Source organism: Bos mutus, chromosome 18 (genome assembly GCF_027580195.1).
Source record: "Bos mutus isolate GX-2022 chromosome 18, NWIPB_WYAK_1.1, whole genome shotgun sequence".
Classification (NCBI taxonomy): Eukaryota; Metazoa; Chordata; class Mammalia; order Artiodactyla; family Bovidae; genus Bos; species Bos mutus.
In genome coordinates this window covers 6,870,914-6,895,615 of record NC_091634.1, presented here as the reverse complement: position 1 = coordinate 6,895,615, position 24,702 = coordinate 6,870,914, and the positions used below count along the sequence as shown (strand labels likewise).

Below are 24,702 nucleotides of genomic sequence, written 5' to 3'. Positions count from 1 at the left end.
AGGGGGCGTGCTTAGTAAATACTAGGCGTTTCCCTGGGCGGGCAATTTCCTGCTTGTTCCTAGGCTTTGCGTCTCTTCAAGCCTGTGTTTAAGGACTAACCACTTTGCCCAGAAATTGAAAAGCCCGCTTACCAAAGTATGTATCATCCACTTTTCTGCCGCAAAAGAAGAAACAATAGAGAAGGGAGAGCTCCTCTGTCCCCACTTTGTAAATGGAGCAGTTGAGAAATCGAAAGTCAAAGCCTTTCAAATTGTCTTAGGAAGCAGGAATTTACTGCGGCATACCTGCCTATCTCTAGGGACTAAGGCATACGTTTCCCTCCAGTTTCTAGATAGCTAGATATCTAGATGTTCATTTCCCTAGCTCAGCCTGGCGAGCTCTCTGGGGTGGGGTGGGGGGAGGAAATTATAGGAGGGGAGGGGAGGAGGCGCCTATCCAACACCCTAAGTGTCCCCATGGTGTCAGGAGACCCAGGCTCTCTATGAGGCTCTGGACGTTATACCCTTAATTATAAGGTCCCTTTATCTATTTATGTATTTTTTCATAAGGTCCCTTTAAATACTCTGTCCCTTACCTGAGTCCCGCCCAGGGCAGGTAATAAAAAACCCCGCCCCTCTTGCCTGGAACCAGGATTGTGCCGGCTTTAATGAACAAAGTACCCTCTGGTTCCTCTCCCCTCCCCTCTCCCCTGCCCCTCTTCACAGCTGGCCGCAGTTAGCCGAGGAGGCCCCGATTAAGTAGAGGACAGTGCTCAGAAGTCTAGGCAGGTAAGTGAATGTCCCTGGAGGCAAAGCTTGGCTTGGGGACCTTGGCGACCTGGCTGTTGGAGCCCCCACATCCAGGAGTCCAGGATCACTGCCCCCTCCCTCAACTGCTGGACCCCAGGATATGCCCCTCTGGTTTTACTTCTTGTATACTCTTTGATCTCTGTGGGTGGAAAGGTTTCCCTGGTGCTCAGGCAGTAAAGTATCTGCCTACAGTGCAGGAGACCTGGATTCAATCTCTGGGTCAGAAGATCGCCTGTAGATGGGAAGGGCAACCCACTCCAGTGTTCTTGCTTGGGAAGTCCCATGGACAGAAGAGCCTGATGGGCTACAGTCAATGGGGTCGCAAAAAGTCAGACACGACTGAGCGACAAACGCTGTAGGTGGATATGGCAATGGGCACAGAGAGATGGGTGTGGATGTGGCAGTGGGCACATGGAGATTATCAGGAAGAAAGGGATCCAATCAATGGACGTGTTTACGAGCGCCTGCTATGTGCCCAAACCCATGCTGGGTGCTGCATGCACAGCTGGGAAAAAGATAAGCTCCTGGCTCTGGTCTCTGGAGGGACACTGCGTTTGCTGAAATCCTGCCTCTGAATCTTGCAAACTGTGTGAACTTGGGCAAGTTCTTTTACTTCTCTGTGCCTCAGTCTCCTCCTGTATCAAACGGAGATAATAGCACTGTGATGAAAATGAAACTGAGTTGATAGAGGTAAATGACCTTGAACAGTCTCTGGTCCAGATTACAGGCCACGTAAGTGTCTGCTCTTATTATAATTCACGGACCACAGAGTCTGATCAGGGAGACCTGGCCTCATTCTTCAGTAGCTGAGGCACTTCTCATCTAACCACACCTGGTTCCTAGTGTCCACAAAATATGAGGGGCCGCCCCTCTGTGCTGCTGCTATACCTGGGATTGGCCACCTGCCTGGACACTTCACCCAGTGGGAAGCAAGGCCGAGGTGAGTGTTGGGGGGAAGAGCCAGAGTCCAGGCACCAACACCCACCTTCCTCTGACCCAGGAGAAACCCTGCCTCCAGTCGCCTCCTCCCCAGGACCCCATAGCTCTCCGTCTCTTTAAGTTCAGGCTCCTTCATGTCCCCAAGGACTTGCCTGTAGCTCAAACAGGAAGGAATCTGCGTGCAATTCAGGAGACCAGGGTTTGGTCCCTGGGTCAGGAAGATCTTCCGAAGAAGGGAATGGCAATCCACTCTAGTATTCTTGCCTGGAGAATCCCATGGACAGAGGCACCTGGCGGGCTACAGTCTGTGGGGTCACAAAGAGTCGGACACAACTGAGCGACTAACATACACACACACACACACACACACACACACGTGTCAGTCCTAGGAGCCCTCCGTTTTCTGTCCCTTGTGTCTTTTGGGTTCCCCTGGAGGCTCAGACGGTAAAGAATCTGCCTCCAATGCAGGAGACCAGGGTTTGATCCCTGGGTCCAGAAGATCCCCTGGAGAAGGGAATGGCTACCCACTCCAGCATCTTTGCCTGGAGAATCTCATGCACAGAGGAACCAGTGCAGGTTACAGTTCGTGGGGTGGCAAAGAGTCAGACACAACTGAGCGACTAATGCCCTGTGTGTCTTTTGGGCCTAGAGGTCTTCCTGGACTCCCCAGAGGCACAGAGCTTCCTGGGCAGCCGTAAGCGGGTTCCAAGAGCCAATTACTGGGACCTGGAGTTGTTCACACCAGGGAACCTGGAGCGGGAGTGTCTAGAGGAGATATGTTCCTGGGAAGAGGCGCGAGAGTACTTTGAGGATAATATTCTGACGGTGAGGACCTAGGGTCTCCCGAGGAGTCCCCTCTAGGACCTGGGGGTGGGGTCCTGCCCCTCAACTCCCTCTGCCCTCCTGCCTCAGAGATCAGGGTGGGCTGGTCTGGGGATGTGGAATCTTCCAGATAATGCTTTTCAGCCTTCCCTCCTCCTGCCCATTCAAGGATCGCTTTTGGGAGAGCTACATCTACAATGGCAAAGGAGGTGAGTTGGGAGAGCTCTGTCATCCTGTACAACTAGGGCAAGGCTTTACCCGGGAGGCTGAACCACCATCCCCCACCCAAAACTGGCCCCTTCCAGATTCCACGCTCCCTGAGTTCCTGGAGGGAGTTGTCAAAGAAAGCCCTTCCTCTGAGACTAGAGCCCTTGCCTCAGAATCCCATCACACCTCACTGGGAGGAGGTCCCCTGTCCCCAAGAAGGGGGACAGTTGGAAGGAGAGGTTACAGCCCTGAGGCCTCAGACTCAGAAGCCCCGGCCCACCTGAGCCCATCTTTGGAGTCCAGAGCCTCAGCAGCTTGGTTGCTAAGGGGGTTGCTCCCTAGCAACGGGGCCAGGGTAGGCCAGTTGGTGGAAGCCTGTGTGTCTTCACCTGCCGGATCAGCGCAGGCCCAACCCCAACCCCTCTCTGAGTTCTGAGGCCCCCTTGGTGGCTGCAGCCTTGTTGCTAAGGGGGGGGGGGTGCTCCTTAGCAACCAAGCCTGGCCTGACCAAAGAAGCCAGCAGCACTCACTACCTGGTTGGTTCCCCCTCCCCCACAACTCCATCCTGGCTTTGCCCTGGTTGCTAAGGAGGCCTTCTCCCTAGCAACCACACCTAGCCAGGCTCAGGACCCAAGGCCTCCTGCCCACAGGAGGACCCCCCTCCAGGTACCAGGCGTCTCACCCCTCTAGTGGCTTGGTTGCTAGGAGTGTATCCTTAGCAACAGGCCCTAAGTCTGGGCTAGAATCCTTACATTGGTTGCTAGGGGAGGTAACTGATTTGCTACAGGCCTATCAAGGCCTGGCGGCTACTTGAATCTACCTGAAGCGTGTCCAAATCAGGAAGCCCCACCTTCTGAGTGCAGCTTTTTGCGAAGAGGGCTAAAAGCCTGGGGTTTACTGTTTGAGGAAAGTCCCCCCACTACCCAATCCTAAAGGAAACTTCCTCAGCAGCAAGACCTAGCAAGGCCTCAGGAAGCCAGGGTCCTCCCTGTGCCCCACCCCCATTTTGCTCAGATATGAAACCTTGATTGCTAAAGGTACTTCACCTTAGCCAAGGGTCCATATGAGTCCTAAACCCCTTTGCTCTGTGACTGAGGGGCGATGTCCCCCTTGATAGATGAGTTTTTCTGACCTGTGTGGTGAGGCCCCGCCCCTCTGTGGGCTGGGTGGTAAAAGGGACTGCATTCCAGAGGGGACAGGGTTGCCAGATAAAATACAGGATTGTATTTTATCCCCACCCTACACCCCCAGTTAAATTTGAATCTCAAATACACAGGGATAATTTTTTTTTTTAGTATATCTCATATAGTCCATGAGACATATGAAAAAGTTACTCATTGTTTATCTAAAATTCACATTTAACTGGGTCTCCTCATTATTATTTGCTAAAATCTGGCAGTACTCAGCGTTGGGGCTCAGAAAATTGTCTACCTGAACTCCCTACCTTAACTAGGCATGTCAACTGCAAACACCCCACCCCCCGCAGGACGTGGACGAGTGGATGTCGCAAGCCTGGCTGTGGGGCTGACAGTAGGCATTGTGCTCATCATCCTGGCCGGCCTAGGAGCCTTCTGGTATCTACATGGCCGTCGGGGCCGCAGGCAGCGTTCCTGTCCTCAAGAGTAAGGGGCTTTGGGGGCTTTAGAGCTTTAGAGCAGGGTGAGCAAGGGAGGGAGGGTCATCCTAAGGAGACAGACCAGATCGGGGGCACGTAGGCACTGCTGAAAGATCTGAGGAGATCGTCCTGTGAAGAGTCTGTGAGATTCTGTGTCCAGTTGCAGCATCCAATTATATCCACAGCGCTCGGCACCAAATAGGGACTCCGTCAATATTTGCTGCCTGGCTGTCTTTGCAGTACCCGGTTTACCAGTGATCTTCATCCTGTGGATGCTGTATCTGATGAGGCTGCAGCCTGTGGTCTGTGGGTGTCTGTGGGATGTCAGTTTCTGGGGTGACAGGATGAGGCTGTCTTTGTGTGTGTGTCCGTGTGAGTTGTCTAGGTGTGTCTTTCTCAGTGACAGAGTGTAAGAGAGTGCTGGAGCATCCGTCTTCAAGTGGAGTGGATTTGGAGGTTTCCGGGAAGAGTTTGTTGGAAGAGTGGATCTGGGAAATTTGCGCCTGAGTGTTTCCCTGTTGTGTCTGTCTGTTTCTTGTGTGTTCTCTGCAGGGCTGTCTGTTTCTCCATGACTCTGCCTGTATCGGGGCACATGTGTCTGTGAATAAGCCTGTCTCAGCAACTGTTGATTTCTGTGACTGCCTGTCATTGCGTGGTGCTTTTCTGTGTGCAGAGTTCGGTTGAAGGTGACCCTCTTTTTCCCTGGTCTATCTCCCTTACTTTGTCCCCCTACGACCCTCAGAGTCTCTGTCTCCCTAAGTCTGACCTTTCCCCAAGGCTCTCTCTCCTGTAGGTTTCCCCTGCTAACAGTGCACCTTCTGTCCCCAGTGTCGAACTCATTAGGCCCCTTAGCGATCTGAGCCCGCAGACGCCCCAGCCTCCACCCCCACCTCCAGGCCTCCCCACCTACGAGCAGGCGCTGGCGGCCTCAGGGGTGCACGACGCACCTCCGCCTCCCTACACCAGGTAATGGGCTGGGCTTCGGCCTGGGGGCGGGGCGCAGAGGGAGGGCCCGGCCGGAGGAGGGGCGTGGGCTTAGGGGCGGGACTTAGAATTTTGAGCTTATTATCCAGGGAGAGGCTTGGAGAACGGGGGCGTGGCCCAGCCGTGTGTATGTGTGTGTCTGGAATATTATAGGAGGGTGGGTCTTGTGTGTGTGTGTGTGTGTGTGTGTATGTGTGTGTGTGTGTGTATGTCTGGTATATTGTAGGAGGGCGGGTCTTGAACCCAGAGGGTCCGGGATTGGCTGAGACGCCCAGGGCGGGTCGGAGTGGTCTTGGTTGATGGGGCAAAAACAGCCGGGCCTTTGACTCCGCACTGTTATCCTCCCCCTGCAGTCTCAGGAGACACAGCTGAAGAGTGGCTTCAGAGCGGAGCCGGGGTTCTCTGAACCGTGCCCCAGATTCGCACCGGATTCCGGAAACCCCCAGGCCTCTTAAACTCCGGAGCTGAGCTTGGAGGGGTGATGGGAGTAGGGGTCGTCCGGCCCGAGGCCTACCCTAGCACACGTGTTTCCGCTGCGTACGGATACACGCAAGTTCCCAGGCAACGTGTTCCCGCGTCCCGGTCCCTCGCAGGCCCCCACGGTCTTCTGACCTGGGGGTATCCGCCAGCCCTGCCCCCGGGGTAGGAGTGCGTGGAAACTCGGACCCAGGAGCGCAGTCCGGGTGCGCAGACTCGCATGTGAGCGGGTGTGACACGGCCATCGCCCTCACTGTCACGGACCACGGACACGCAGAGACTCGCCTGTGCACACGCGTGTTTCCCTGCGCTCCCCGTGCGTGCACAGGGGCACTTTGCAACCCAGGAAAAGATGTGGGGGGGGGGGTGCGTATTGCAAGCGAGCTCGGTTGGGGGCAGAATCACGCTGCACCTGGGGGACTGGAGTTGAGCTCTTTCCCCAAATAAAAACACCTTGGAAAAGAGATGCAAGAGTGAAATAATGCAAAAATTAAAAAAAATCAAATAAACTGAACTGCGTTCCCGGGCGCGTCTGCGCACGGCGGAGCTGGCTTTCTGTACAAACGCTGCACCCTACACCCCCAGGCCCTGCTAGCGCCCTGTGTCTGCCTCTCTCTCTCTCTCTTTTTTTTTTTTTTTGCATTTGCACGGGATTGTGGGAGGAAGCGGAGCGCAGCCAGACACCCCGCCGCCCGCCCCCCCTTCCCCTCCCCCCTCCCCCAGCCGCCTTGTGCAAAGATGGCTGCACCGTGAGCGCAGAGGAGGAGGAGGCGGCGGCGGCGGCGGCGAGAGCGAGCACCCAGAGCCCGCACCCACCCCGGGGCCGCCCGGGACGCCCCCTCCTGAGCGCGCGCCCCCCCTTCTCTCTTGCAAGGGCCGGGGCAAAGGCGGAGACAGCGGGGTCCCTCCTCCCCCCTCTTTCCCTCCAGGGGGAACCCCCCTTCCCCCCTCCTTGGCTCGGCGGCTGCACCCCCTCCCTTGCCCGCCCCTCCGCCCCTGTCCCCTCCCTCCCCCGCCCGGGGCCTTCCCGGGCCTTCGGCTGCTGCAAAGAAAAAGAGAGAGAGAGAGAGAGAGAGAGAGAGAAGGGAAAAAAAAGCAACAGCGGAGGGAGAGGCGGCGGAGGAGAGCGCGCGCGCGCCCCCTCCCTCCCCCCTCCCTCCCCCTCCCCCAATTTCCACCGCGGCCAATTCATGGACAGGAACTACCCCAGCGCCGGCTTCGGGGACCCGCTCGGCGCCGGGGCGGGATGGAGTTACGAGAGGTCAGCGAAAGCTAGGTAAGGAGCCGGGGGTGGCCTGGAGGAAGGGGCCAAGGGGTGGGGGCCCAGCCCGGCCGGGCCCGCCCGGCTACGCGTGCATCGCAAACTCCCCTCCGGCTTGCAAGGGAGCGGCCTTCCTCGGTTTGCAACAACGCCGCCGCCCCAGTTTGCAAATTGCAAACTCCGCCAAAGCCAGCTCCGGCATGCAAAGAGAAAGATGCAGCGGGGAAATGGGGTGCAAAACAATTTCTGATCGAGAGGCCTTGGGAAGGTGGGAGGGACTGGCGAAGCAAGGCCTGGATTTCCCCCCATCCTTGGATTCCCAGCTTGCTGACCCCTCCCCCTCGCGCCCCAGGCTCTGCTCTTGCAAAGGTGGGAAGGAAAAGAGAATTAGAACGCAGACCTGGGGGGCGCGCCCCCCCTCCAGGTCCTATTGTTCCGGGACTGCGCGAGGCCGCGCAACGCGGGCCCCCCCCCCCAGAAATTCCGCGAGCAGAGTGGGCACGGGGCCCCGCCCCCTTCCTAAGCTGGGGTTCTGTGTGTGTAAGGGGGGGGGGTCCTGGCATCAGAGACACGCCCCCTTGAGCTCCCCCACCCGCAAAAAAAGAGAATCCTAGTTGATGGCGAGGAGTGGAGTGTTTGACCTCTTGAGTCCGGGCCATGGATGGGGGCCGCTGCATAGGAAGACGAGGCTGTTTTTCCAGTGTGTGGTTGTGTGTGTGAGCGTGGGCCCAGGCGTACATAGCTGGCAACCAGTTCACCTGCGAATCTGCCCCTTTTCTGCTGTTTGTGTCACGCCCTCACTCTTCACCTGCCCCCTGCTCCCCTCTCCCCACACACCTGGGTTTCCCAGCCTGGCAGGGCAGGACCCCACGTGAGTTAGTATTTTCCATGTGGGACTCCTCGCTCTGTATCTTGCCCCACGAGTGAGTTGAATACTGGTTTGCACACATACCTGGCCTTGCACAGGCCCATGCATCTGAACCTCAATCCGGGGGATGGACGACGTTCATGTTCACACTTGTACCTGGTACTTTCCCGGAGTCCTATCCTCACCCCACCTCCCCATCCCTGCTGTTGGGGAACAATCTGCTGCTGACCCTGGCTCGGTTTGCACCATCTCGTGAGGTTCAGGGCCTCTGTTCCCACGTGTCTGAAGAAGAGGGGGCGTCCCTCGGGGTTGGCCCCAGGGCTTTGTGTCACCTACAGGGTGGGGGCCCTGGGAGCAAACTCCCTGTTTTCAACTCAAGACACTTTTCTCTGACTCTTCAGCCTGTCTCCTTCTGTGCATGTCTGTGAGGCTCTCTGGGATCTATTTACTGGGGCTCGAGTGGGGACTATGGCTCTTTTAAGTTGGGGACCCCGATTCCCTTGTCTTTCCTTTATGGCCCAAGGTTCCTGATGATAACCCCCAGTCAGCTGGAAGATTCTCCCGAACTCCCTGGGGGATTTGCTGAGTTCCTCACTCCGAGGGCAGCTTCGGAGGAAACCCTAACACCTCCCTTTCCCCCCACCCCCGCCCAGCTTGGTCTATGGCAGCTCCAGGACCTCACACCCCGAGACGGACATCTTACACCGCCAGGCCTACGCGGCCCCCCACCCACTGCAAAGCTATGCCACCAACCACCACCCGGCAGGTACGGCCCCTGTCCCGCCCCGCCTGGCCCTCCCTCCAAAGCGGCTGATTGGCTGCTGAAAGTTCCACCCTTCCTAATTGGCTGTGCCCTCCGTCCTGGCTCGCCCCTTGCCACTTCTTCCCTGATTGGTTGTTCTGAGACTGGTCAATTTCTCGCCGGATTCGTCCGCTCCTGTTTCTGGTCCCGCCTCTTTAGCTCCAATTGGTCCGGTCCTCTCAGCCCCCAAATCCCACCTTCTCTTCCAGGCTTTTCCGCCTCTCCAGCCCACCCGGTCCCTTCCCTCTGGATTTGTCCATCCTCTTGGTTCTCTGAATTCTTTCTTCCTGATTCCCTTTCTTCCTGATTGGCTCCGATTCTTGGACCTCCGCCTCCTCGCTTAGATTTGCCCACTACCTGATTCTTCTGTGACCGGGCCTCTAGTACCTCGGGTTGGTTCTCCTTTGATCCTGCCGCTTCCTTTCCTAAATGGATCAGCAACCAGACTGTTGTCCAGTTTGACCCTAAGACCCTCTTGGTTGGCTCCTTCCCTTTATCCCTCTCCCCACCCCCACCTTTTTTAAAAAATCCGGACCCTCTCACTAGGACTCAACCCCTTTCGACTTGTTCTCTGGTTCTTCCCAGTGGCTCCAGTATCACCCCATCTCTTCCCCTTTCTTGTTAGAATTGCCTAACTCCTTTGGCCTCCCTTGGACCATAGGAACTCTCTGTTTCTCTCACTTTTTTTCACTTCTGGATTTTTCTACTCCTTTGTCTACCTTTCCCCTCCTGGGCTCCCTGCCCTTAGGATTGCATCCTACTCCATCCTGCTTACTGTCTCCTTGTTTCTGCCTACTTTCTCCTCTTTGAATCTGCACCTTCCATCCAACCCCCTTTCCTGACCCAACTTGCCTTTGGCTTGCTCTTTTCCCCTTTCGACCTTGCCCTATCCCCCACCTAGCTGACTCAACCCCTGCCCCCACCCTTGCCAGGCCTCTCTGGACTCTTCGACACTGGCCTCCATCACGCAGGCTCAGCAGGGCCCGACGCCTCCGTCATGAACCTCATCTCGGCCCTGGAGTCCCGGGGCCCCCAGCCTGGCCCTTCTGCCTCCTCTCTCCTCTCCCAGTTCCGCAGTCCTTCCTGGCAAACAGGTAAGCCCGCTGCCAGCCCAGGAGGGCCAGGGTGGGGCTGGCTTGTGGTCAACCCTCACCTGTGGTCTCCTCCCTCATTCATCCCTAGCCATGCACACGCCAGGCCCCACGGAGCTCTTCATCTCAGGCGCCCTGCCTGGTTCCAGCACATTTCCATCCTCCTCCGCCCTGTCGGCTTATCAGCACCCGGCTTCCTTTGGCAGCCGCCCCTTCCCAGTTCCCTCTTCCCTCAGCCTCCAGGATCCCCCATTTAGTCCCCCAGCTAATGGGCTCCTGTCCCCTCATGACGTGCTGCACCTGAAGCCCTCGCAGGCACCCACGGTGCCCTCCTCGCTAGGTTTTGAGCGCCTGGCGGGGGGTGGTGTCCTGGGGCCCGCTGGTCTTGGCCCAGCCCAAACCCCACCTTACCGCCCTGGTCCCCCAGACCCACCCCCACCTCCCCGCCACCTCCCGACTCAGTTCAACCTGCTGGCTTCCTCTTCTGCTGCTGCCGCCGCCGCTGCCGAACAGTCCTCTCCACAGCTCTACAACTTTTCGGGTGCTGCCCCCGGCCCGCCACCCCCCGAGCGGGCCCTGCCCCGCCAGGACACGGTCATCAAGCACTACCAGCGGCCCGCCAGTGCCCAGCCCCCCCCACCCCCACCCCCAGCCCATGCCCTCCAGCACTACCTGAGCTGCGGAGGCAGCTACACCTCCATGGGCCATCGGGCCAACTTGGCCTGTAGCCCGCTGGGCGGTGGAGAACCCTCGCCTGGCGCTGGTGAGCCTAGCAAAGCTGGGCCCAGTGGAGCCACGGCCGGGGCATCGGGCAGGGCTGCGGGCCCTGAGGCAGCCGGAGGAGGTGGGGCAGGGGGTGGCGGTGGAGGTTACCGCCCCATCATTCAGTCACCTGGTTATAAGACGGGCAAAGGTGGTTACGGGGCAGCTGCGGGCGGTGCCAGTAGGCCCCCACCAGCCCGTTCGACCGCCACACCCAAATGCCAGAGCCTAGGTGGGCCAGCAGCGGCCTATGCCACTGGGAAGGCCTCCGGGGCTGGAGGGGCCGGAGGCCAGGCCTATTCCCCCGGTCAGCCCCAAGGGCTTCTAGGACCCCAGGCCTATGGGCAGGGGTTCGGAGGGGGTCAAGCACAGGACTTGAGCAAAGGCCCTAGCTACTCAGGGGGGCCACAGCAGCCCCCGAGTGGTCCCCCGCCTCCTGGCCTAGCCACGTGTCAGAGCTATTCCCCAGACCAGCTGCAGGGGCAGCTGTATGGGGTGCAGGGTGAGCCATATCCGGGGCCAGCTGCCCACTCCCAGGGTCTGCCCACAGCCAGCCCCTCGCTCAGCTACAGTACTGGCCATTCCCCAGCACTCTCGGGCCATGGAGGCGGTTGGGGGCCCAGCTCCCTGGGGGGCGGCGGAGAGGCCAGCCCTTCTCACATCATCCGCCCACTACAGTCGCCACCTGCCCCCGGCCGCCCACCCGGAGTCGGCTCTCCAGGAGCCCCTGGCAAATACCTGAGCTCCGTCCTGGCCTCAGCCCCGTTCCTGGCACCCCCAGGGGCCAGCAGCTATGCAGCTGGAGCAGGTGGCTACAAGGGCAAGGGGGATGGCTCCGAGCTGCTGGCGGGCCCTGGTGGGCCTCCCGCTGAGCGCACGGAGGATGAAGAATTCCTCATTCAGCACCTCCTCCAGGCGCCCAGCCCTCCGCGGACCTCAGGGGCAGATGGCCTGGTGGGCGAAGATGGGGCAGCGGATGCCTCCAAGGGACTTGGGGGCAGTGGAGGGGCTGGGGGTCCCCCAGGCACACCCTACGAGCTGGCCAAGGAAGACCCCCAGCGGTACCATCTGCAGAGCGTCATCCGGACCAGCGCCAGCCTTGACGAGGGTGCCACCGCAGCCCTGGAGCTGGGCCTGGGGCGGCTGAAGGAGAAGAAGAAAGGGCCGGAACGGGGTGGCGAGACCCCTGAGGGGCTGGCCACCTCGGTTGTCCACTATGGGGCAGGTGCCAAGGAGCTGGGGGCCTTCCTCCAAAAGAGCCCTCCGCCCCCACAACCCACGGCCCAGTCGGCCCAGCCTGCCCCCCATGGCCTCCTCCTAGAGGCAGGGGGCCCCGACCTCCCTCTGGTGCTGCCGCCCCCTCCTCCCCAGCTGCTCCCCTCAGTCCTCAGCCACACTCCCAGCCCCTCCTCCAGTGCTCCCAAAGTCGGCGTCCACCTCCTTGAGCCGGCCACCCGAGATGGGGCACCCCAGCCGCCCCCGCCACCTCCCCCACCCCCACCGCCCATGCCCCTCCAGCTTGAGGCCCACCTCCGCAGCCATGGCCTGGAGCCTGGTGCCCCCAGCCCCCGCCTGCGGCCGGAGGAGAGCCTGGAGCCACCCGGCGCCATGCAAGAATTGCTGGGGGCCCTGGAGCCGCTGCCTGCTGGACCCGGTGACACTGGCGTGGGCCCACCCAACACCGAAGGCAAGGATCCCTCCGGTGCCTACCGCAGCCCCAGCCCGCAAGGCACCAAGGCCCCCCGCTTCGTGCCACTCACTTCCATCTGCTTCCCTGACTCCTTGCTCCAAGACGAGGAGCGCAGTTTCTTCCCCACGATGGAGGAGATGTTCGGCGGAGGGCCGGCGGATGACTATGGCAAGGCTGGGCCACCCGAGGACGAGGGTGATCCCAAGGCAGGGACCGGGCCGCCCCCCGGTCCCCCTGCTTATGATCCCTATGGGCCCTACTGCCCTGGCCGGGCATCTGGAGCCGGCCCCGAGACTCCGGGCCTGGGCCTAGACCCCAACAAGCCACCCGAGCTGCCCTCCACAGTCAACGCTGAGCCTCTGGGCCTGATCCAGAGTGGGCCGCACCAGGCGGCGCCCCCGCCCCCGCCTCCCCCTCCGCCGCCGCCACCCCCTGCCTCGGAGCCCAAGGGAGGCCTGACCTCGCCCATCTTCTGCTCTACCAAGCCAAAGAAGCTGCTCAAGACGTCCTCTTTCCACCTGCTGCGGCGCCGTGACCCGCCCTTCCAGACGCCCAAGAAACTGTATGCCCAGGAGTACGAGTTTGAGGCCGACGAGGACAAAGCCGACGTGCCCGCTGACATCCGCCTCAACCCGCGGCGCCTGCCTGACCTGGTGTCCAGCTGCCGCTCCCGCCCGGCTCTCTCCCCGCTGGGTGACATTGACTTCTGTCCACCCAATCCAGGCCCCGACGGCCCCCGGCGCAGAGGTCGCAAACCCACCAAGGCCAAGCGTGATGGGCCGCCCCGGCCACGTGGGAGACCCCGGATTCGCCCACTGGAGGTCCCCACCACTGCCGGGCCAGCCTCAGCCTCCACACCTGCTGATGGGGCCAAGAAACCTCGGGGCCGGGGCCGGGGCCGGGGCAGGAAGGCCGAGGAGGCAGGGGGCACTCGGCTGGAGCCTCTGAAACCACTGAAGGTGAGGGGTGGGACCCTAATGCCTGGGGGTTGGAGCCACATTTGAGGTTCTTGGGCAGGATAGGGAATGTGGTATGAACTGACTCCCAGGAGAAAATGAATCAGAGGGCTCAAACTCTAGAGTTCCACGCTTGGAGAGATCTGAGAGTTGAAATTTGTGTGTCCAGAGGGAGGCTGGGAGATAGTGCTTGTGTTCTTAGGTTCTAGGTCCCACAGGACTATTGATCGTGGGGATCCTGGGTTCCTGGGTCTTGTGGGAGGGAGTCAGTAATGAGGAAGGAATATCAGTCCTGTCATTCTGGAATCTGAGCAAAAGGGTTTGTGGGATTCAGTTCTAGGTCTGCAGGCTGAGATTGCTGAGAACTTGAACTTAATAGTCTTAAGCAGGGAGAGGCCTGGGGCCCCAGACTCCTGAGTCGGAGGGAGGAGGGGACTTAGGGGCCGGGACACGTGGGCCCTGACTGCCCACTGCTCCCACATCTAGATCAAGCTGTCTGTGCCCAAGGCCGGCGAGGGTCTGGGAGCCTCATCGGGTGATGCTGTGTCAGGAGCTGACCACAACAGCCTGGACTCCAGCCTCACTCGGGAGAAGATCGAGGCCAAGATCAAGGAGGTGGAGGAGAAGCAGCCTGAGATGAAGTCCGGCTTCATGGCTTCGTTCCTGGACTTTCTCAAGTCAGGCAAGCGCCATCCACCACTCTATCAGGCTGGCCTGACACCCCCGCTCAGCCCCCCCAAGAGTGTGCCGGCCACTGTGCCGGCCCGGGGCCTGCCTCCCCAGCCCCCCACCGCCCCCACTGTGCCACACCCCCCACCCGCCAGCGCCTTCGGGCTGGGGGGGGCGCTGGAGGCCGCCGAGAGCGAGGGGCTGGGGCTTGGCTGCCCTTCACCCTGTAAGCGGCTGGACGAGGAGCTGAAGCGGAACCTGGAGACCCTGCCCTCCTTCTCCTCTGACGAGGAAGACTCTGTTGCCAAGAACCGGGACCTCCAGGAGAGCATCTCCTCAGCCATCTCTGCTCTCGATGACCCGCCACTGGCCGGGCCTAAGGACGTCTCCACTCCAGATGGGCCCCCCTTAGCTGCAGAGGCTGCAGTCCCCGGGCCACCCCCGCTCCCGGGGCTCCCCAGCGCCAGCAGCAGCGGCACACCTGGTGAGAGCTGGGAAGGAGGTCTGTGGGGGCAGGCCAGGGATTCCCCAAGATTCAGGGCACAGGTCTGATGGTGTAGGTTACACGCTGGTCAGCATAGGTTATAAGTGATGGGGAAAGGTGGGTGACAGGGTCGGAGAGAGCTCTTAAAACTGATGAGGGGACATGGGATGTGCGAAGACCTCTAGGGGTTAGAGATGTATGACAGAGGACAGAAGAGGGTCTGGGGGAGCAGACAGAGACTTGGGGAGGGTTGGTTAAAGAAACATGCATTACCAACGACTAGTCAGATCGTGGGGTGTGGGGCATCAGGAAAGGCTAGGGGTACAGTCATGTCTGAACGGCATTTAGTCCTGAGAGGGCATGTCGGACAAAATTTCAGGGGCTTTGATAGGGGCATTGGGGATGAAAGAGTTGAGGTTTGGGGGAGGGTGTTTGGAGCAGTGAATGAAGCTTAGGTGCTCAGAGGAGTCTTATGGAATGGTGACGTCTTCTGGAAGGTGGGAAATGGGGAGTAAGACAGTGAGAGACTAAAGGAAAGCATCAGGGAAGAGATGGGAAAGACTGGCAAGTTCTATGCAGAGCGTCTGGATCAGCTGTAATGGGAGAGAGCATCATGGAAAGAGAGGGCCTTGGAAGGGTCAGGAAGGCTCACGGCTAAGGACCCAGGGATGGATCAAAAGCAGTTTGAAGAGTCAGGAGATCTCAAGGCGTTGGGCTGGGTGAGTGAGGATGTTTCAAATATCATGGGTATTTAACAGGAAGGAGAGGGCATTGGCAATTCCGAAGAGCAGGCTGAGGAAAGGAAAGGAAAGGGGAGAGCTTGGATAGAGGAGGATGAGATCTCTGAGCAGATAAGGAACAGGTATACAGAGGGGATGGCCCAGGAATCAGGAGGGACGTTAATAAATGGGAAGTAAGCACCAGACTGGGACCCCAAAACAGCAAAGGTAATTCTGGACTACAATGGACTCTGTGGGAGCCTGTTTCAGGGGCTCAGAATCCTCACTGGAGTCTCAGGGAGGGATGCTGGTGTGGCAGGAGGACTGTTGGGGAGCTGAGTGGCAATAAGGAAGGAGCCAAGGGGCTGTTGGCACAGGGAGAGACATTCACGGACAAGAGCAGAGGTGCTGGGATGGAGAATGGTATTTGCAGACTGGGGGGCAGGGCAGGGCCAGAAGATTGTAGGGACTAGGCTAGGGAGCCAGGAGGGGGGTTTGATGGGACCAGAGAGGCCTCCTGGCCATTGTGGTGGGGGGACACTAAGCAATGCAGTTGGGTTGCAGAACTGCCCTATGACACTGGGGGTCTGCGAAGACCGGGGAAAGATGAGGACCAGAGTGGCATGTCTGCCTGAGTGCCTAGTCAGTCAGTCACGTCTGACTCTTTGTGATCCCCTGGACTGTAGCCCGCCAGGCTCCTCTGTCCATGGGGATTCACCAGGCAAGAGTACTGGAGTGGGTTGCCATGCCCTCCTCCAGGGATCTTCCCAACCCAGGATTGAACCCAGGTCTCCCACGTTGCAGATGGATTATTTACCATCTGAGCCACCAAGGAAGCCCATTAGGACATTGGAAAGAGGAGTTAAAGGAACGTGGGCTTCTTGTAGGTGTCGGGGATGGGGCGGGTGTTGAAGGTCAGGGAGAGGACAGTGAGCGGGTCAGACAAGGACCCTCTTTGAAGGAGGAGAAAGGGCAACAGAAGAGTAATGGAAAGTAGAAATGGAGGGGGGTTGAGGCCAGAGATGGTTGTTAGGTGAAGAGCTCAGTTTGTTCAGGAGGGATGTTGGGATACAGGGCAGGAAGAGGACTGTGTTGGGAGCCCCCCCCAGAATAGGCTGAGAGAGTTTTCACCGTCAGCAGGTAACATGTTTGGTGGGAGGGTGGGTTGAGGGGGGGCTCCAGCCCTGATGCCCCTCTCGCCCCTAGAGCCCCCACTGCTGGAGGAGAAGCCCCCACCCTCGCCGCCTCCCGCCCCAACACCGCAGCCGCTGCCCCCACCGCCGGCCCTGCCCTCGCCGCCCCCGCTGGTGACCCCAGCACCCAGCTCGCCGCCACAGCCACAGCCGCCGCCGCCGCCTCCGGCTCCGGCCCTGCCGGCCCTGCCGCCGCCGCCGCCCCCCGCCCCCCCCGCCCGCCGCCCCGCCGGCCACCGCGCCCCCGCCGCCGCCCCCGGAGGAGCCCGCTGCCCCGTCCCCCGAGGACCCGGAGCCACCCGACGCCCGGCCCCTGCACCTGGCCAAGAAACAGGAGACGGCGGCCGTGTGCGGGGAGACGGACGAGGAGGCGGGCGAGAGCGGCGGGGAGGGCATCTTCCGGGAGCGCGACGAGTTCGTCATCCGCGCTGAGGACATCCCTTCTCTCAAGGTGAGCCCCCGCCCCCGACCGCCGTCGTCGCGGGGACCAGCAAGCCTGCTGCCTCGGCTGCTGGAGAGGCTGCTGGAGAGTTCGCGGAGCCCTTGTTGGATGACAGGCCCGGTGCTGGGGGCTGCACGTACCGCGGTGGCGGGGCCTCTCCGCTGCACCTCCTAAGACCCGTGGCAGGGCAGGTGGATGGGACCTGCTAGTCAGTGTGGAGGATCCCGGCCTCTGAGCTGTTACTCGGGTGTATATGCATATGTCACCGGTAAATACGGTGAAATGATTGTTGGCAGTTATTCCAGATACTCTTACTGTGAGTGTTAGGGTCATACTAAGGGACAAAGCTGAAGCAGGCGCTTTTAACAAGCCGATGGGTGCTGTAAAGGCTACTTGTCACTTATAGATGGAAAGGTGAGGTATTGATGTGACCCGTACCTTTGAAAACACACACCTATACAGTCACAGCTGATGGTTTGGGAATGCCTGTGTGTCAGTCCACATCTTAAACCCTTTTTAATTTTTTTTGCCTCACCATAGGGCGTGTAGGATCTTAGTTCTGTGACCAGGGATAGACCCTGTGCCCTTTGCAGTGGAAGCAGTGTTAACCACTGGAACACCAGGGAAGTCTGTTAAATACTCTATATACACCAGCCCATTTACTACTTCCAGTTACTTCATACAGGGATGGGTGCACTATGACACACACACACACACCCCACCTGGTTTTGGAAATTAAGTTTTATTGGCACATGGCCCCGCCCATTTATTTACATATCATATACATAGGCCGCTTTTCCCATCCAATAGCAGAGTTGGGTATTTGCAGCAGAGCTGAGCTGACCCACAAATCCCAAAATACTTCTTGTCTACTTTGTTACAGAAAAAGTGTACTGACCTCTCCTGTGGTCACTTGTTCATTGAATAAGGTAATTGGATCAGAGGGTTAATGTCAGTGCTTGATAAGGGTAGGTGAATTCAGATGCCTGTGTGGTGCTTCTCACAGGGCATGGGGCTAGAAGGAGTTCTCAGGTCAGCAAGCCATGATCACCCTGGTCAAGATACCAAAGTCTAAGTAAAGCCATTCTTTATGTTAGTTACTGTCACTGACTGGATATTCACTAGGGGGCAGGAACCATGTATCTTAACTTTAATTTCACCTTGGGTGTTGTTTCTTGTCAGTTACGGATAGAGAGGTTGTGGAATGCATTCATTATAAAGATAGACACTATTATTATACTTTGTTACTAAGAGTGTGTTTTGGGAGATGAGCTTAATGTGCTTTTTCCTGTGTTGTTTTCAATTTATTTTATTATGGAAAGAGTAGAGCAAATAGACCCCACTCTACTACTCTTGCCTGGAAAATCCCATGGACAGAGGAGCCTGGGTGGGCTGCAGTCCATGGGGTCGGTAAGAGTCGGACACGACTGAAGCAACTTTACTTTCACTTTTCACTTTCATGCATTGGAGAAGGAAATGACAACCCACTCCATTGTTCTTGTGTGGAGAATCCCAGGGACTGGGGAGCCTGGTGGGCTGCCGTCTACAGGGTCGCACAGAGTCGGACACGACTGAAGCGACTTAGCAGCAGCAGCAGAGCAAATAGAGTAAGGGGGCTGTGTGTATCCATCACTCAGCTTTTACCTTATCACCTTTTTCTTGGTCCTGCTTCCTCTCCACCCTGGCATTCTTCTTCTGCTCCTTTCTTTTTCTTCTGGCCCCACATCGCAGCATGTGGAATCTTAGTTCCCCAACCAAGCATCAAACCCATGTTCCCTGTATTGGATATGTAGAGTCTTAACCACTGGACCACCAGGAAGGTTCCACCATTCTACCTCCTCTGCCCCAGCCCGCCAATCCCAGGCTGTGTCTTCTTACCCATTGTTTTATCGTCTTCATATCATGGTATTCGATAACATACAAACGAACATTCACGAGAGATAGGTAAGTTGTAAAGCAGAGTGAATGCTAGCATGAACTCTCACATCCCCACCCCTCCGCCAGCGAAGGGACCATTCCCGATGCCTTGCGTCTCAGTATCCCTCCCTGCCCGGTCCTCCCACCTCCCTCACGGTCGTGCTCACTCTGCTAGTGCCCTGTGCACATCATTTCATTTGACGTCAAGATTTCTGAGACTCTTTGGCCATCAGCTGGGACAAGCGATGGAGATGTCAGATGAACAGCAGTGATGGGAACTGCTACCAGTTCTCAGGGGATAGGATTTTTTTTTTGGGGGGGGGGTTTATTTTTGGCTGCACTGGCCTTTCTTTGCTGCATGTGGGCTTTCTCTAGTTGTGGCTATCTTGTTGCAGAGCATGGGCTCAGGAGCTCAGGGTCAGTAGTTGTGGAACATGGGCTTAGTTGCTCTGTGACATGTAGGATCTTCCTCGACCAGGCATCAGACCTGGGTCCCATGCGTTGGCAGGTGAATGCTTAACCACTGGGCCACCAGGGAAGTCCAGGGTTTAGGATTCGGGATGCATCACATTCAGGATTTAATTTGTTTTTTTTTTTCCTTTCGGTTATGTTTTTCGGTTTTTCGGTTATGTATGATAACCGATACACATCATGAAGTTTATCATTTTAACCATTTTTTTTGCCTTGGGAGGGGGCCATGCCACACCGTATGTGGAATCTTAGTTCCCTGACCAGGAATCGAACCCACGCACCCCCTGCAGTGGAAGCACTGAGTCTTAACCACTGGACTACCAGGGAAGTCCTTGTTTTAACCATTTTTAAGTGTACCATTCAGTGGCATGAAGTATTTTCACATTGTCATGCACACCATTGCCCCCACTTGTAAATTTTATCTTTGTAATCACTTTCTTTATAAGGATTACTATCCTTCTTTTATAGGGAAGGAAACTGAGGCTCAGAGCATTAAAATGGCTTTTCCAGGCTTTTGCAGCTTGGGACCTGGATACAGTTACTGGCCCTGGGAGCCCACGCTCTCAGCACCAGGGTCAGCTGTTCTCTGGGTATTAGAATTCTAGCAAACACTAGTAGTGCCTCTGGGCACCCAGTACTGGACGAGATGAGCCAGGCTCTGGGACCCTGACCATTCCCAGTTTACAGATGAGGAAGTTCACATTCAGGGTGAGGGAATCATTTGGCTGGCGAGTGCCAAGCCAGGATTGGAGCCAGGGCCATCTGATACCACCTCCCAGCTGGCATGGGGCAGGGGAGGGGGCCAGCCAAGGACTCAGATGCTTAAAATACAACACGGGTATGTGTTCTGATGGGGAACTCAGAGCACCAGGATTGAGCCACTCATACAGATGAGGACTTGTTCGTGTCTCTGGAATCCGGGCGGGCTGGCAGCATGGTTATTAAGAGCCCAGCTTTGGCACAAAACTGATTGGCTTGAATCCGTGCCACTTCCATGCTGGACTAGGGTTTGACCGTCCCGAGCCTCAGTTTCCTCATCTGTAAAATGGGAGCTGATTGTGTTAGAATTCCTTCATATAATGTGAGGACTCAGGTGTTACAGCCTGTCCGGTGTTCTGATTGTGGGTGGCATGTCGAAAGCACCCTGTAAACTTTGCTTCTGGGACTTCCCTAGCAGTCCAGCGGTTAAGACACCACACTCTCAGTGCAGGGGCCACAGGTTCGATCCCTGGTCAGGTAACAGATCCCACATGCCTCATGGCCACACAGCCAAATAAAAACAAAACAGAACTTTGCTTCTATTATTCATCTCAGTGATCTTGGGCAAATCTCTAATGTAGAGCTTGGCAAACTTTTTTTGTGAAAGGCTAGAAACCTGGGCTCGATCCCTGGGTTGGAAAGATCCTGTGGAGCAGGGCATGGCCACCCACTCCAGTATTCTTGCCTGGAGAATCCCAGGGACAGAGGAGCCTGGCAGGCTACAGTCCATGGGGTCAAAGAGTCGGACATGACTGAGCGGCTAAGCACAGCACACATAATAAATACTTCAAGCTTTGCAAGCTGCTTATGGTGTCTGCCAGGTATTCTTTTGGTTTTGTTTAGTTTTTGATTTTCTTTTTCACAATCCTTTAAAGTAGAAACCATTCTTAACTCATAGATTTATAGAAATGGGCCACTGGCCATAGTTTATGGTAAAACAAGGGCAGCCCAGTATAAATAATCATACAAGCCATGTTCTTCATTTAAAATTTTCTTACATCTACACTTCTTTAAAAAAAGTTAAAAGATGTGTGAGGTTAGCCATAGGGTTTTCTTTAACCCAGTACATCTAAAATATTTAGTTTCTGGACAGTTTAGGAAGAGTTAGTGAGTTGTTTTACAGTCTTTCTTGTTTACCAAGTCTTTGAAATCCAGACTATATTTTACACTTACAGAACGTTGATTCAGGTGAACTGGGTTTCAAGTGCTCAAGAGCCATGTGTGAGGAGGGCTTACTGAACTGGACAGTATAGGGTTAACAGCCCTCTCTGCTTCAGCTTCCCCACCTGTAAAATGGGCATGAGAATATTAACTCCCAGTTCTTAGGAATGCTGAAGATTTACCAGGAGCTAATCTCTGAGCATGTAAGTTTATTGGATAGAGAAAAGTATGTGGAGGGCAGTCCAGGCAGAGGGAATAGTCTGTGCAAAGGCCCTGTGGTGAGGCATGTCTATGTGATGTGTTGGGATGGAAGCAAGGGCTTAAGTGTCTGGACAGCAGGAGCCGAGGCTGGGAAGGTGGGCAGAGTCCAGATCATGCTGGGGTGAGATCAGGGGTCCTTGCTTGAGAATCTGCTTTGGGTTGTCTGGCTGCTTCTCTGCCCCGGCCAGCAGGGAGGTGGCTGGGAACCTGCAGTCCTGTTGACAGTCTGTCCACTGCCTCAGTTCTGTGACAGACTCCCCTGTGTCTGACCCTGTAGCTTTCTCCTTAATGGCCAAGCTGGGTGCCTCTACCTTACTCATATCCTGCTGCTTACTGCCCTTGTCTCAGCTGGTCACCATTCACTTTCCCAGAATACAATCTGATTGGTCCAGCACAGCATTTGAAGTAAAGATGAGCTTCATGGTGTGCCTGCTGATTGGCTGTCCTTGTCAGGTCTCCTCCAATCAGCTGTGGCTTCTGTTGAATAGGGGCCATGGGTGGGGCAAGTTTCCCACTTAGGGGAAGTGGGTGTGGTCTGTGATTTGATTGACATGGGGAAAGGAAAGACGTGGCTTTGGGACTAACGGATCCTGGTTTGGGAGAAGGCAAGGAGGATGTTGCCAGGGCCTGGATGATTGGGGGATGGTGGGATCCTGGGAGGAAGAGTGGTTTGGGGAAAGAAGCCAAGCCCCATCGGGATGTGGTGAGTTGAGGGCCCCACGTCCAGTTAAGAGAAATAGCTGGCTCCTTAGAGAAAGGAGATTGGCAGTGGCAAGAGACAGAGAAAGAGGTGCTCTAATGGATTTTTTTCAAAAACATCTGAGAACTGGAACAAGGAACGTTATATCCACAATGAGAGGGAAAAAAAGGCACCCCTAGTCAGGGGCCCCTGCATATTCAGAGACTTGAAAGTCAGAGAGTCTGGGCTTTGGGTGCTGAGCTTTGAGGGCCACCCCAGGATGGCCTGGGATGGGAGAAAGGAAAGGAAACTGAGGCTGTCTCTATGCCAGGCTGCGGAATGTGCTTTGGAGGCCCTGGTGGAAGGTTTTGGAGCAGGCAGGATGTAAATGGACTTTTCAGTCCTTGAAAAGGATGGGAAATAGACTTTTTGATCTTTGGACTCCTGACCTGAGGAGCCAGGAGTGAGGATTGAAAACTGGTATCCTTGGGGAAAGCACTTGGGGTGAGAGGTCTACAGCCCTGTCTCATCCTGCCTCCTTTTTTTTTTTTTCCTTTTCTGCCTTATTCTGCCCAATGAGATTGCAGCCAAGAACCTCTCTGGCCCTGATTTTCATTCGGTTGTTTTAACTCCTCCTTTCTGTTCCCCTGGCTGATCTGAAGGATACAAAAATTCGTGGATGTGAAAACATTTGACCAAAAACCAAGAGTAGATAACCAGTACGTGGCATTCAGACTTCTGAGCTGCAGCTGCTGTCAGCAGCAGACATCACTAACTGATCCCAGCACTTGCTGCTCCTGAGCCTAGTGCTCAGGGCAGCCATGATCAATCCATTGGCGTTATCGTCTGAATCTTGTTTATCACTTGACTGTGGAGTCTTTGAATGCCAGGGCTTGCCTGTCGTTCATCTCTGGGTTATCACAAAGCCCAGTGCATATTTCCCACTGTGTTCTTATTCTTTACTTACTGATGCCTGTCAGTTGCTCTTTTCTAGAACCATAGCTGTCCTACATGTTACCTGGCGGTCCCTGGTCATCACCCAGCCCCCTCATGGGAGACACCGCCTCATTTAGGTGTCACTTCCTCAAGGAAGCATTCTTGGATTGAGCCTGAGTCCAGAGTCCTTCTAGGCTTCTGGGACACCTGCCATCAGCACATTTATTACTTGTGCTGCTATTTTTTTTTATGCCCAAGCCTGGTTCCCAGGTACCCCTCTTACTGCCTGAGATCAGATTCTGGGCCTGACATCCTTTGTTCTCAGTGCCCTGCTGGGATACATAAGCCTTGGGTTTGGGGATGGGGGTCTGAGTATGCTGAGGGGAGTGTAGATTGGGGAGCCTTTGTGTCACTGTCCTGCCCTGCAGTGGCCAGGCTGATGAAATAAATGGTCTCATGTAACCTGCCACGCGTCTATTCTAGGCACAAGCCACTACCTCACCCTGTTTTGTTTCTTTGCTTGTCTTATTATGTCTGTAATGACAACCCCAAAAAAGGCTTTGTCAGCCTTGTTCTCTGCCTTACCATGGTCCCCATCACCATATCTAGAATACGGTGGGTGGGTGAGTGCTCAGATTCTGTCATTTCTTTGAGTCATGCAGATGGCTTGTTCCAGAATAGATTCAGGGAACTAGATCTGGTAGACAGAGTGCCTGAAGAACTATGGATGGAGGTTCCTAACACTGTGTAAGAGACAGTGACCAAAACCATCCCAAAGAAAAAGAAATGGAAGAAGGCAAAGTGGTTCTCCGAGGAGACCTTACAAATAACAGAAAAGAACAGAAGTGAAAGGCAGAGGAGAAAGGGAAAGAGACATCGACTGAATGCAGAGTTCCAGAAAATAGCAAGGAGAAATAAGAAAGCCTTCTTAAGCGAACAATGCAAAGAAACAGGAAAACAGTAGAATGGGAAAGACTAGAGATCTCGTCAAGAAAATTGGAGATACCGAGGGAGCATTTCATGCGAGGATGGTCACAATAAAGGACAGAAACAGCAAGGACCTAACAGAAGCAGGAGAAATTAAGAAGAGGTGGCAAGAATACATGAAGAACTATACAAAAAAGGGTCTTAATAACCCGGATAACCACAATGGTGTGGTCACTCATCTAGAGCCAGACACCCTGGAGTGTGAAGTCAAGTGGGCCTTAGGAAGCATCACTATGAACAAAGCTAGTGGAGGTGATAGAATTCCAGGTGAGCTATTTAAAAATCCTAAAAGATGATGCTGTGAAAGTGCTGCACTCAGTATGTCAGCAAATTTGGAAAACACAGCAGGATTGGAAAAGGACAGTTGTCATTCCAAAGAAAGTTTAAACTACCGTACAATTGTGCTCATTTCATATATTAGCAAGGTATTGCTCAAAAGCGTTCAAGCTAGGCTCCAAACAGTACGTGAACCGAGAACTTTCAGATGTACAAGCTGGATATAGAAAAGGCAAAGGAACCAGACATCAAATTGCCAACATCTGTTGGATCATAGCAAAAGTAAAGGAATTCCAGAAAAATACCTACTTCTGCTTCATTGACTATGTTAAAGCCTTTGTGTGGATCACAACAGACTGTGGAAAATTCTTAAAGTGATGGGAATACCAGACCACCTTAACTGCCTCCTGAGAAACGTATATGCAGGTCAAGTTAGAACCGGACACAAAACAATAGACTCCTTCAAAATTGAGACAGGAGTTCAT

General features: G+C 55.8%; 2 protein-coding genes across 4 annotated transcripts in view; both read left to right on the top strand.

Annotated features, from left to right (window-relative positions):
• Positions 1-15: 15 nt before the first annotated feature.
• On the top strand, positions 16-6,237 carry PRRG2 (proline rich and Gla domain 2). 3 transcript variants are annotated; one of them, XM_070387339.1, is made up of 8 exons: positions 16-136; positions 706-768; positions 1,559-1,729; positions 2,378-2,553; positions 2,720-2,759; positions 4,211-4,379; positions 5,201-5,338; positions 5,710-6,237. In XM_070387339.1, the coding sequence occupies exons 3-8, from the start codon at positions 1,645-1,647 to the stop codon at positions 5,726-5,728; spliced, it is 627 nt and encodes a 208-aa protein (XP_070243440.1). In that variant the 5' UTR covers positions 16-136; positions 706-768; positions 1,559-1,644; the 3' UTR covers positions 5,729-6,237. The 3 variants fall into 3 exon arrangements, with proteins under 3 accessions (XP_070243440.1, XP_070243439.1, XP_005905059.1); XM_070387338.1 differs by having other exon boundaries at positions 1,633-1,729; positions 5,710-6,231; XM_005904997.2 differs by having other exon boundaries at positions 1,633-1,729; positions 4,244-4,379; positions 5,710-6,215.
• Positions 6,238-6,557: 320 nt separating this feature from the next.
• Positions 6,558-24,702, top strand: part of PRR12 (proline rich 12) — a 29,325-nt gene continuing 11,180 nt past the window's right edge. The window contains 7 exon segments of the mRNA XM_070387325.1: positions 6,558-7,109; positions 8,616-8,728; positions 9,697-9,858; positions 9,947-13,266; positions 13,750-14,416; positions 16,342-16,529; positions 16,531-16,779. Of these exon segments, the coding sequence (XP_070243426.1) occupies positions 7,024-7,109; positions 8,616-8,728; positions 9,697-9,858; positions 9,947-13,266; positions 13,750-14,416; positions 16,342-16,529; positions 16,531-16,779 (4,785 nt within the window). The 5' untranslated portion in view covers positions 6,558-7,023.

What these genes read in the sequence shown, in the direction of transcription:
- PRRG2 (XM_070387339.1), top strand. Translation starts at nt 1,645, where the DNA reads ATGAGGGGCCGCCCCTCTGTGCTGCTGCTATACCTGGGATTGGCCACC. An exon ending in TTGAGGATAATATTCTGACG is followed by an intron (nt 2,554 to 2,719) that starts GTGAGGACCTAG and finishes TGCCCATTCAAG; the next exon opens with GATCGCTTTTGGGAGAGCTA. An exon ending in CAGCGTTCCTGTCCTCAAGA is followed by an intron (nt 4,380 to 5,200) that starts GTAAGGGGCTTT and finishes TTCTGTCCCCAG; the next exon opens with TGTCGAACTCATTAGGCCCC.